Source organism: Sapajus apella, unplaced genomic scaffold (assembly GCF_009761245.1).
Source record: "Sapajus apella isolate SASKATOON/1434 unplaced genomic scaffold, GSC_monkey_1.0 scaffold1, whole genome shotgun sequence".
Taxonomy (NCBI): domain Eukaryota; kingdom Metazoa; phylum Chordata; class Mammalia; order Primates; family Cebidae; genus Sapajus; species Sapajus apella.
In genome coordinates, this window is record NW_022436941.1 from 73604956 (window position 1) to 73617924 (window position 12969).

Below are 12969 nucleotides of genomic sequence, written 5' to 3' on the forward strand. Positions count from 1 at the left end.
TTCATTGTAGAAAAATTAGAAAACACAGAAAAGCAAAAAGAAAAAATAATCACCCATAATCCCACTACCCATAGATAACTACTATTAACATTTTAGTATGTGTCCTCCTAGCTTTCTTATGCATATATATATATACATACATAGATATATTTATATATAATTTTCTTTTTACAAATATTGTGTCATACTATACATACTGTTTTATAACATGTGTTTTTCATTTAATATATATTGTGAACATCATTGTTTATTCCCTGAAAAATTATACAGATACTACATGCTCATTGTGGAAAAATTAGAAGTTACAGATATGCAAAAAGAAAATATAATTGCTCCAAATCTCACCTCCCAGAGATAAATGTTGTTAACACTTTGGCAAGTATCCTTTCAGACTCTTTGATGCACACATGCATACACATATTTTTAAAAAGGGATCATACTATAAACATTCCTCTATAACTTCCTTTTTCATCTAACAATATAGCTTTTACATTTCAATTAATACACATATGGTGCGTATTCTTAATTGGTGCACAATATTCCATTGAAAGGCTGTACCATATTTAACCAACCCTATAAACTAGGCTTATTTACATTTTTCCACTTCTCCAAATAATGCTGCTATAAACATCCTTTCTTGCACATACTTTTGAATAATGAATAAATGCATCTTAGCTCATTTTATTTTCTGACCCATTTAAAGGAGTCTTTCCCTAAAGTAGAATTACTAGGCATGCAGGAAAAATATATTACCAAATATTTTTTCAGAAAGGTGGAATCAGTTTATATTCCTGTTGACTCTGTAAGATGATGTTATTTCCATACTTCCTTTTTGTCCCTGGGAACTTTAATTCTTTATGCTCTTTGCCTTTCTGATTTGTAAAAAGGAGTATATAGTATTAACTTGCATTTTTTATTACTAGTATATTAAAACACTTTCATATTTATTATTAGTACATTATTTCAGTTTACTGTGCATTGCCAGTTTGTGTCCTTGGTCCCATTTCTGTTGAAAAATTTGATTCTCCTTGAGTCATAAAATGTCATTTATTCATTCATTCATTATCCACTCTTTCAATAAGTATGTTTTCAGCATTTGCTTTGTGTCTAGCATTGTGTTAGGTGTATGGATACAACAATAAGCAAAATAGACAATGTTGCTGCCTTCTTATTCTTCCAATTTAATAGGGATTAACAGGCAATTAAACAAGCAATAATGAAAATGTTCGATAGGGAAAGAATCAAATGGAAACAGTTGGTTGAGAAGGGGGTTGTAGTCATGGAAATGTCCCAAAAGTAGTGATGTTTAAGCTCTTGATATGTATTTGAGAGCTATACTTTTTGTTGCATATATTGTTTTCTCATTTTGGTTTATTACTTTTTACTACGTAAGAGTTTTGCATTTCTAATTAGTCAAATTCCATCCATCTATTTTTTTCTGTTTTTTTTCTTTTGGTGTCACTCAAAGAAAGGCTTTTTTCACACTAAATTCAATAAATATCCACCCACTTTGCCTGCTAGTCTGTTGTATGCTTATTTATGTGCTTGAATATGTAAATCCTTATTTCATCTGGAATTTATTCTGATAATAATTATGAGATATAGAAATTTCTCTCAATAAATGGCTAACCAGTTATCCCAATATAAATTAATAATCCGAACTTTTTCATCTATCTGGAATGCCATCTTTATAATATACTCAATTATTTTATATTATTAGGTCTATTATGGTCTATATACTTAATTCTAATGATCTATCCTGAGGCCAATAGTATCACAGCTTTTTCGCATCCTACCTATGGTTACCTGAAAGTTCAGCATTTTGTATTTGGTGACATTCCTAAGACAAAGAAATGATAGATATTGCTTGTGTGTGTGTGTGGGTTAGTGTGGGAGGTTTGGCTGGATGATATCTTAATCCTTTCAATGTTGGCACTTTCAGAGTTTTAAATTCCAGATGGGCTCATTGTTAATCTGGTCAATTTGTTTGCTGTTTATAACAAAGTAGATGCTTTTACATTCTTTTGTGTCACTCTGAAGCTCAGCTTTCAGTAGGTGGCAGTATTGCCAAACACTGTTTCCTGATTGGTTTTATAGAAGCATAGAGAAACAAAATGGTCTGGCAATTTTGGAATTTACCCCAAGAGCTTTAATTGATTAGAGGAGGCATCAGGACTATGCTACTTCTAAAGCTCTCTATGTACCCCTGAATAATGGCATAACCAGTGGTTTGCAGTGAGTCGGTTCCTCACATGCAAAACATGACTGGCCAGATTTTTTTTTTAAGTGACATCTTGGCCTTGTGGGCATTTCTTTACTTGTCTTACACAAAAGTGCCTTTGGGCCCAGCCCCTGACTGATTTAAAGCCCAGAACTGTGGTTTTAAACAATGTGGTCATGGTGGAATTCAGGTGATTTTTATTTTCTTTCTATTTGGTAGTATTTTTCAGATTTCCCACAAAGAACATGTATTGTCTTTGTAATCTGAAAAAAAATCAACATGGGATATTAAAGATATAGTGGGAAAATGGGTGAATGTATGCCACAGAAGTTTACATCCTTTTCTGTTTCAAGCATGTGGCACATGCGACAAAATGAGTTCAGTGTTCTCTTCTTACCCCTAGAGATCAGCTCAGTGTTATTGCTAATCTGAAAGTGAATTACCAGCAGGAAGCAGAGACAGTAGAACTTTATCGCTTGGAACCACACCTGAGAAAATCCTTTGGTAGGTGAGAGGAGAGTGGGACAGCTCCTAGGGGATGTATTGGCTTATCTAAGGGGAGACGGTGAATTACCTACTATGTAACCATGAGACAGTGTAGGTTATCAGGATTTTGAGCACTAAACTTAATTTTAGGATATGCTACTGAAAGAGGAGCTATAAATCTTGGAGTTTACCTGCAGGAACTACAAAACTGATCAAAGACTGGAAAACAGGCACTATGAATAAAAGATACGGTAGCTGAATATATTACCTTAAATATGCAAAGTCTGGCTAGGTAATTAGACAAATTCTTATCTCCATGAATAGCTACTACAGCCTTTTCAGACATGGAGGTGAAACCTGAATTTATTAACAGTCTTTAGTTGTACAAAGGACAATTGCACAGAAGGTAAGTGTTACTTTCACACTGAGACTAAGGTGAGAATGAACACAAGTTAACCAAGCAAAAGTTATTTAGGTCAGGCATTTAGAGGAATGTGCTGAACAGCAAGATTGGGCTTATCAGTTAATAACTCTGCATGGATTAGTAGGAACTAGATTGAAGCTAGAGTTCATAGAAGTATGGGAGAGGGCTGAGGCAGGTGCTGAGAGCTGCCAAACTGGGCTACATCAAACTCTCAAAAACAAGGGATCTCAAATGAAATAACCTTAGGGGATGAAAATGAATTAGATTCAGAAAAGGATATTAAGCTTAAATCAAGGTTTTCAGACCAGGGTAATTCTGGGTTGCTTGTTTTGCCAGGGAGTATTCACCCTAAGAGTCTTTAAATAGCCAGATAGTTTTACAAATATTTGATTCAGAAAATTGTGATTTTCTCATACAGCTTTCCATGGCTACTTCTTTTTTTGAAGCCAGGTATGCCTATAACCATGCATTAGTTACTGGTTCATTAGAACACAGCTCTAGATTCAAAGAATAAGGCCAAAAACCAGCTGGTATGATCTAAATAGAGACCTGTGTAACATTCTCTTCCAACCCTTTAATTCCTTCACTTTGAATTAAAAGAGCTAGAAGAAAATTCCAAGTATAATTTTCACATCAGATATCAGGATGAGCTATATGAAATTGCCATTTCGTAGGTCAAAACAGTCAAATATAGGAAATTTCATATAATTCAACCTAATACAATAATTATTACAGTAGTGTTCATCCATACCTTTCTTCATCTTCACTAAAGCTAAAGGCCTTAATATATTTAGTTTTTAGGTCAAAATATTGGTATACATATAAATGTCTGTGCATATAAATATTGAGAAAAGCATAGGGTTGGGATTAAAGGCGTGTCTTAGATAAACCACTTATAGGCATCTAGCTCAACATTCTATTGTACTAGACACCGGTGCCTCCTGTCTGACTTGAAGATTTTTCAGACCATGGAAAACAAGAAAAGAAGTGCAAAGACTTGATCTCTTAACCCAAGGGAAATTTTGTCTGAGAAATGGGCCAAAGGAAGAACAGGGGAAAGTATAACAAGATTTGTACCATGTTATAAGTTTAGCGAAGAAAGATCACAACAAAGCTGTGAGCAGAAAAACAAAGCATGTGGCTTCCTCCTTTCTAAAATGTAGTATTGCTTAATGTGTCCTGCTTTCAAGAGTCTAAGTGTAAGACAAGACACCAAGTACACATTGGAAAAGTCTTATCTGCATAGTCATCTAAAATGAGACAAGCTTAGCTTAACTAAAAAACTTTATTAACAATGTAAAATGTTAAATATTGTTACGATCTGAGCTAATTCCAGCATGCCCTATAAGATTTAATACTATGCTGATGTGCAGACACCATGCTTCAGATTTCAATTAGAACAAAATGTAATAATATTTGATTTTACATTTGAGGGTAATTGTATATGTTACTACACCATTTCCTAACTGGATTACTTCATTCTCCAAGAAGCTGAAAAAGACACCATTGGATCAAAAAGAAATTAGTTGCCCATATGCATTTGTACGAAGGTATTAGGATTATTGTTTATTTACAAAATTTAAGTATTTTTTGTATGTGGCTTTTGTTGCATTATAAATTAAGATACTTTCATGTTGAAGCTCTTAGATTCTGACAGAATGGAAGACTAAATGTAAATGAGTGCAGAGAAAGCAATAGGTGAGGTGGTATATGTTTGCTTATAATATTATTTCTAATGATATTGATAGATTGGTTTTCTGAACACAGTTTTTCAGTTTTAAATAGATTTCTATGTTTAAAGACTTCTTTTATATATGATAATTTTTAACATGAGATCAGCAAGAGCTATAGATATACTATTATATGTGAAAAATTTTTCCTCTGTATAATACATTTAAAAAAACCTTTAAATAATTTAAAAATCATAAATCTTGCATCTGTCATGGCATGGTTTGGAGCAGACATGCACAATGTCAGCTTTAAAATTTCCTTTTAAAAACAGCCTGCTTTTTGAATCTGTTCTTTTTTTTCTTGACGGCAGCTGCTTTCAAGTGTAAAATCATTTAAAAGGGCAGGGGGAGGCGGATAAAAGTAATAAGGAAGCATAGAAAACATAGTCAAAAACCAATAACTGTGTGGTTCAGCTGTCTGGAGGTCCTTGGGTTTTGTGATTTTTTTTCAGATGTTCTCAGTGGGTTTCCAGGAGGAGCCACCTAGCTTGAGACGAGACAACACAGCCCAAAGAACCGTCTCTTCCGTCTTCTCACCAGGGGGTACGGAGTTAGATTCAGAAGGCTGCTGTCATCTGTGATGAGACAAAATGTGCACATGAGTGAGGTATAGACACAACAACCTGCTTTTTAGGAAGTGGCTTAAAAAATCCACTATCCTCCTAATCAGGATTTGTCAACCTCAGCACTGTTGGCATTTTGGACCAGATAATTCTTGGTTGTGGGGGACAGTCCTGAACCCTGTGGGATGATTAGCAGCATCCCTCAACTCATCAGATGCCAGTAGCACTGTATGACAATTTGTGACAACCAAAAATGTCCCTAGTTATGACCAAATGTTCCCTGAAGGAGAGGCAAAATAGCTCAAGGCTGAGGGCTACTGCTTAAATTTGAACTGAAACTGCTCAGAGGCAGTCTTTCAGTTGGGAAACGTATATATCTTATTGGAAAGAACTCATGCTTATGAGTAAGGCTGGCTTCTTTTCTAAACCTGCCTCTGCTATTTGCCAATTCTGTGACTTCGAACATGTAACTGAAGCTTGCTGTCTGTAAAATAGGATTTAATAAAACTTAGCCCAGGTGAGGATTAGATGAAATAATCTATGAAAAACATTTAGCCATGGTGGGTAGCTTAGTGTCTAGCACAGAGGAAGCATTTAGTTAAAATAGCTATTATTAACTATTTTCCTTTGCATTGGATCATTATTGTGCCTTCATTCACCGAATTCATGTCTCTTCATGTTTCAATTATTTCCTCTCGAGTCTTTTCTCAGCACTTCCTATAGATTTCTGTATACAAGGGCATTCAGAAAAGACTGCCAGCTGTTGAATTAATACGTTTTGGTTTGAGATTTTTAGGATGATGATGAGTAGAGGAAGAAATAAACCAGTAAACCTAATCTGGTTCAAAGAGTTGGGTTTTTTTAAAAAAGTGCAATCCAAAAGAGAAGATGGGTAGAAATATCCTGTTGAAACAGAACTGGCTGATGTGGGTTCAAGACACAAAGGACTACAAAAGGATAATCTAGAATTTTCCAACCAGGGCAGTGCTAGGACATGGTCAGACTGGAGCTAAGGTCAACAAAACGGTTGATTGGCATTGGTGACTGTTAATGTACCTAAGCTTTGCCCAGACTAGTTGCACTTTCCTTCCAGAGTGGGGTAAGGAGTTCCCTCCTTTTCTCATCCTAATCTTAAAGGGGATGGATGCTTGGCTAAGGGCACAGAAGCAGAAGTTAGATGAAGAGATAGCTAAAGTGAAGAATGTGCCCCACCTCAATAGAACTGATTTGTAGAAGGGGGCTTGTTTTCCTTGATTACTGAGCCTAGATGCTGTAAACCGAAAATAAAATTGTAAGTCCTCCCCAGCCACCTGAATGGACCCCTCCTCTCAGCTGATTGCATTCCAAAGTTATCTTGAAAAACTAGTTCAAGCCATGTTGGGAAGAGGCAGTTGAACTTTCTTCATTATACTCTCCTCCCATTGGGGATTCAGACAAAGCTGACTGGAGTTAACATCACACAGAGACCTTAAGACTGATAGAACAGACTCTTTAAGTCTGATAAGAAATATTTATAATTTATTTTCTCTGAAGCCTGCTACCTGGAAGTCTCATCTACATGATGATAAAACCTTGATCTCCACAACCCCTTATCATAATAACCTAGACGTTTCTTTCTATTGATTTCAGATCTTTAGATGATAACTCAACCAACTGCCAATCAGAAAATCTTTGAATCTGCCTATAACTTGGAAGCCCCGCTTCCAGTAGTCCTGCCTTTCCAGACCAAACCAACATACATCTTATTTGTATTGATTGATGTCTTATATCTTCCTTGGTATAATACCAAGTTGTAGCCTGACCACCATGGGCACATGTTCTCAGGACCTCCTGAGGCTGTGTCATGGGCATGTACTTAATCTTGGCAAAATAAATTTCTAAATTGATTGAGACTTGTCTCAGATGCTTTTTGGTTTATAATGCTCAGAAAACTGCCGAGAACAAAAATAGATCCTGGCTTTCCAGTCTTGTTACATAAAGTTTCATCTAAGTGCCTGGGCTTCTCCTCCCCTTCCCAAAGGCTCTAATGTGTCACACTTACTTGTAAATTAGTATCACCCACCAAGGTTGACAGTGTTCCTTAGAATGTTGCACTATGTTATATATTTAGATAGAACTAGAGTAGCAAGTCCAAGCCAGAGAAGAAAACAGGCACCCCCGCTGGGCATATCAAATGAATCAAACACAGTCTACCCTCCCAGTCTCCAGAGATTAAAATCCTCTCTTAAAGCTCATATTCTGTTAACATGGAGAAAAATAGGACTGTAATTGTCCTTTCCATAGGGAAAATACTTTACTATAATCTGGATGTCAACATTTTGAGAGTGAAAAAGAGGATATCTTTCTTTTAAAGTTAACTTGCCCCCAAATAGTTAAGACACTGAAAACAATGTTAGATACTAAGCATTAGCCTCATTTTTCAGGAGAACGTTTCAGAGATAGACCATGAAATATTTGGAGCAGAAAGAAATAACTACTTTTCTCATCATTTTTAGGACTCTTACTTCTTTAACCATGAATTGATCAATGTATTTAACCTGGTTGGATATGGCAAAGATATAGCAAACTCGGAAGGGTACAGAATTTTACCTTTCAGTATCTCCTTGGACTCTGACTGATCTTCCTGAAACTCAAATTCACCCGGAATTCAATGCTTCCCTAAAACAGAGTCACCAAAACTATGAAGATATTTATGAGAAAGAAAGATCTTCATAGTGCTCTTTATTTAAGACTTGGAAGATCTATTTTCTGAGTTCTGGTATCTCCTTCCCTTTCCCAAACACTTATCTGATTTGTGGAGGGATTTAAGAGGTCTTCATATGTTACAGAATGCAACACTGATGTATTTTGCTCCTGTTAAATGAGGAAATGTCTACCACAATGTTATATTTACAAAGGAAAATGTATATGTTTATGTTGTGGTTGTATGTTTAGTTCCACTGTCTTGTTTTTGTATATATTAAAAGCAAGTAGGTATTATACACAGATATGAAATTTTATCAAGATTGACCCTTATATCTGTGTATTTATTACAGTGGATTGAAAACAAACCCAAAGCCTTTCAATAGCACAGCCTTTTGTGTTATTGAAATTCTCCTTGCTCAGCTTTCTTTATATATATGTGTGTGTGTGTGTGTGTGTGTGTGTGTGTGTGTGTGTATAATCAGATATACATGTATATATATACAGCATATGTATACACATTATGTACACATACATACACAATATATATATTTATGTCTGTGTACTCTATGTCTCTCTCACAAGTGAATAGAATTGTTAAGATTGATGAGAAAGTGCTCAGATGTTAAGCAAAGGGCAGGCTGCCCATTAAGGACAACTGCTGGTTTCGGGCATCTTTGTTGCACACTTGTGACACCTTTGCCTTGCTTAGAGCTTGTCTGACCATCACCTAAGGCTGAGGTGATAGAAAAGCTCAGAAATTCTTGGCAGAAATTCAGAGCAGCTTTCTATACTATGGGGAGCTGACACCTGCAGTAAATGCTGAAATTTACCAGCCAGTAATGATGCCTGGGATGGTCTAAAGTGCATCCAGCTCCAAGGAAATGTGTCTCTCCACATTGATTGAAATCCTGTCTCTGAAGGCCTATCTCAGGAGCTCCGGGGTAGGGCCAGAGAATCAGCATTTCTTACAAGTTCTCAGATACTGCTCCTAGTCCTAAAACCACACTTTCAGAACCACTGAATAAACAGAAGAGCTGCAAGAATGTAAGCAAAAGGGAATGTTTCCCACTCATTCTAAATTTTCTGGAATTATCCACTTGACCTTATCAGAAAACCTTTGATTTTTATTGCAAAAGTTTGTTTAGATGTGGCTTATAATTAAAACTTTTCTAGCATCTTTTCTCCAAAGTACGCACTCTCAGAAAACTATAACCTAAGACAGTTTTAAATGTGAAAATGAAAGGTGGAAAGGGAAGCAGAGTAAATAAAGCATAGGAGAAACTTTAAAAAAAAAAAAGTAGGAAATTTGGCCATCAGTAAGTTCAAACCTCAGTCATTCAATGTTTAATTCTTTTATAGTATTTAAAAATTTTTTATTTATTTTTGGAGAGACAGAGTTTTACTATGTTGCCCAGCCTGGTCTTGGACTCTTGGCCTCAAGCAATCCTCCCACCTCAGCCTCCCAAAGTGCTAGGATTATAGGAGTAAGCCACCATGCCCAGCCTCAATGTTTAATTCTTGAATGCTGCTAAAGCCAGGGACACTGCAATTCCCCCAAACCACTTCTCCATTGCTCAAATTTATTTTGCTAATAAAATATTACTTACACAAGTGATGAGAAATGCTTCCAATACACTGCAGTTACACATTTCTATTCCAGGGGAAAAAAGAGACCCTCAGGTAACCCAGTGGTTCACAAACATTAGCTGCATCAGCATCATCTGAGGGCTTGTTAAAGCACAGATTGCTGATCCCACCTTCAGAATTTCGGAATCAGTAGCTCTGGAGTGGGGCTAGGGAATCAGCATTTCTTACAAGTTCTCAGACATTCCTGCTGGTCCTAAGAGCACACTTTGAGAACCACTGAATTAACAGAAGGCCTGCTAAGTACAAGGCTCTACATTGGGTACTGAGGATAATGCCAAGATGGGTCCTAATAGAAAGATGGTCCCTGGCCTCAAGGACCTTTCCTTGAGTAATTATGAGGCTTCATGAAAAATACCATAAGAGAGATCTGAATACATTGCTGTAAAATTTCCAGGCAGGGGAAGTGGGGAGATTCCTCCCATTTGTAGGAGAAGGAAGAAGATGTTTGTGGAAGATTCATGGAGGCCCTGGTGTACATGCTGGGCCATGAGGAATGAGAACATGGACATTTGGTGAAAGTGGCAGGGGATAGGCATTCTGAATGGAGGGAACAGTGTGAATAAAGAGAAGTGATCAAGGGCAGCCTATATTTGGGTCCAAGTGAACAATCCAGTCTGGCTAGAATGAAGGGCTTGTGAAGGAGGAGATAACCCCACACAGAACTACTTAGAATTCCCTAGCTATGCCTATACTTTCTTTTGGCTGCTGCCTTTACACTTGCCACTTCTCTTTTCAGAAAAGTCCTGCCTCCTTAGACAAATGGCAAGCCCTCCTTCAGAGATTAAACATTTTTCCCCCCACAGTCTTTTCTGACGCTACATGCTTCTGCATTCCCTCACATTCCCATTGCTTCTATAAACAATCACTGCAGCTCTTGGCACATCATCTGCATCCAATCCCATCTTCCCACCATTCTTTAAGCAACTCTTTATAAAAGCCTTAATGAATTTACCCTGGTTGCCCCAGCTCATCATCTGCCATTCACTTCCCCTCCTCCTTAGCCAGGCTTCCATGCCCAAAATTCCAAGAAAGCTGCTTTTGCCAACATCACAAGAGACTACCTTGTTAGATCCTGTGGACGCTTTCAGTTCATATTTAGCTTAACCACCGGCCATTCCTTCTTTGCAACCTTCTTTGGTTTATTTCATAATGCTCTTATAGTTTTCATCTCAGTCCCCTTTGTACACTGCTCTTCTTTCTTCTCAAACCTTATGTTTTGGTATTCCGGGACTCTTGTCTGTGCACACACTGTTGGTAGGGCTTCAATTCCCACTATGCTGATGATGCTCAAATCTGTGTTTCAGTCCTCTCATACCACATGTCTCACTTCAGCACTATTAACCACTGAGCACTGCTCCGGAGGGTTCCCTCATGTCCAAACGTTGTTCTCTGCCTTTATTACTACTCCTGTGTTTTTTCTAACTTGGTGACCAACATCATTATTTACTCCATTTTCCAAGTGTGAACTTGGGTTTTTTCCTTGATTCTGCTTCTCCTTATGCACCACATCCAATTCTCTCTGTCCTCCTCTCCAATCCCCTACTTTAGGTAAGATCTTAAGCATTTCTCACGTGGTTTACTGCACCTGCCTCCTCATGAAATCCTTCCAGTAGCTCCCAATCCTCTTAACATGGCCTAAGGCGCCTGATACAGTCCACCTACCTCTCTTTTCTCTCTCTTAAGCCTCTTGTCTAGAGGCTTTCCTAACTACTTAAGGGCTTGTAGTTCATTAAAATCCCTGCTTTTTCATCTCCCCATATGCCTTCACACATCCAGAATCTTCTGCCTAGACTATCTTTTTTGTATCTCTTTCTTTGGCTAACTGCTACTTGTCCTAAAAATTCTCAGCACAGATACCTTCTAAAAAGCAATCCCTAATAATTCCCCATTTTCAATTCAAGCTTGGGCTAGATGAGAATCTAATATACCTTGTAGCAACCCACGTCTGACCGTTATGGCATTTTATATTGTGAGCACTAATTTCTGTATCTTTCCAATTGTGTCTCTGTGTATGTGTGCATGTGTGTGTGTATGTGTGCGTGTGTGTGTGTGTGCGCATGTGTATGTGTGTGTGTCTGTGTGTATGTCTGCATATGTACTAGTTGTTTTCAGCCCAACCCTGAAGGCTTTACCAGAATCTGTGTGAGAGGAGGCATGTGGCATTTGGAAAGGTTTCCCAGGTGATTCCCATCCAATTTTTCCCTGTTGTGAGGGACAGGTTTTAGTGGGGGAGAGACATCCCCAGCACCTAGCACAGAACTTGACACATCATTGGTGACCATTATATGTTTGATACTGATGGTGACAAAGGCTGCTGGAGTGAGAGGTCTGTTTTTCCTTCAGTAGATATCATGAGTAGACATTTCACGTTTATAAGTAGGAGCTCAACATAATAGAGTAATACATTAAGAAATTAGGTTGGTTTATATATGTCACACTGAATCCTGGACAAGAGATTGCAGAATTTGCAAAGGATATGGGACTACCAGTGAAACTGCCCAGAATGACTTTCAGACAGCAGCTAGAAACACAGACAGTCTTTATGAGGCTCTTGGGGGAAGGACCTAAAAGGTCATCTCTATGCTAGATAGTGGCATAATTGCCCAGTGCTCTTCAGCCAGATATCTGAGAACTCTTCTGCCTGACACAGCCAGGTTTGGTTCTGGATATGGGGGTCCTGACTGGAGGAGCATGCTATGAGTTTGGGAGAACTATTTCTCGGCTCAATTTAGTCTGGCGTAATATTGTTCACAGGAGGGGACTCGTTTTAGCCTGGGTCAGTTCCTGACTTACCTACTTCCAGACTGATTCTTGTGCATGGCATCAACGACCAAATTCTATGCAAGAGTGAACATACCAACACCTCCCACAGCATTCATTAAGTCAGAATTTTGGAAAAGGTGAGACTGTCTTTCAGGCTTAATTTATTTCTGTTGATTTGTTTTGTTTGATAACAGCATACATTTAGAAGATGCTTGTTCTTCACTTTCCAATCTCCTTTTAGCCTTTGTCAATAACCTTGCAGGCTCCCCACAGGTGGTTCCATTTGTAATCCATTTGACACAGCGAGACTATCATAATTAATGAAGCTCCCTACAGCACTGCCAGTGACCTAGAATGTAGGACAGGAGGGGTGCTGAAGCAGTGGAAAGAATAGCGGGCCGAGAGCCAGGAGATCTGGCCCTTGTCTGCAGCCTGTGGCGGAACTCAGCT

General features: G+C 37.9%; 1 protein-coding gene across 1 annotated transcript in view; it reads right to left on the reverse strand.

Annotated features, from left to right (window-relative positions):
- Positions 1 to 692: 692 nt before the first annotated feature.
- Positions 693 to 12969, reverse strand: part of RGS7BP (regulator of G protein signaling 7 binding protein) — a 111396-nt gene continuing 99119 nt past the window's right edge. The window contains exon 6 of the mRNA XM_032279832.1: positions 693 to 5436. Within this exon, the coding sequence (XP_032135723.1) occupies positions 5345 to 5436 (92 nt within the window). The 3' untranslated portion in view covers positions 693 to 5344. The remainder of the gene's footprint in view (positions 5437 to 12969) is intronic.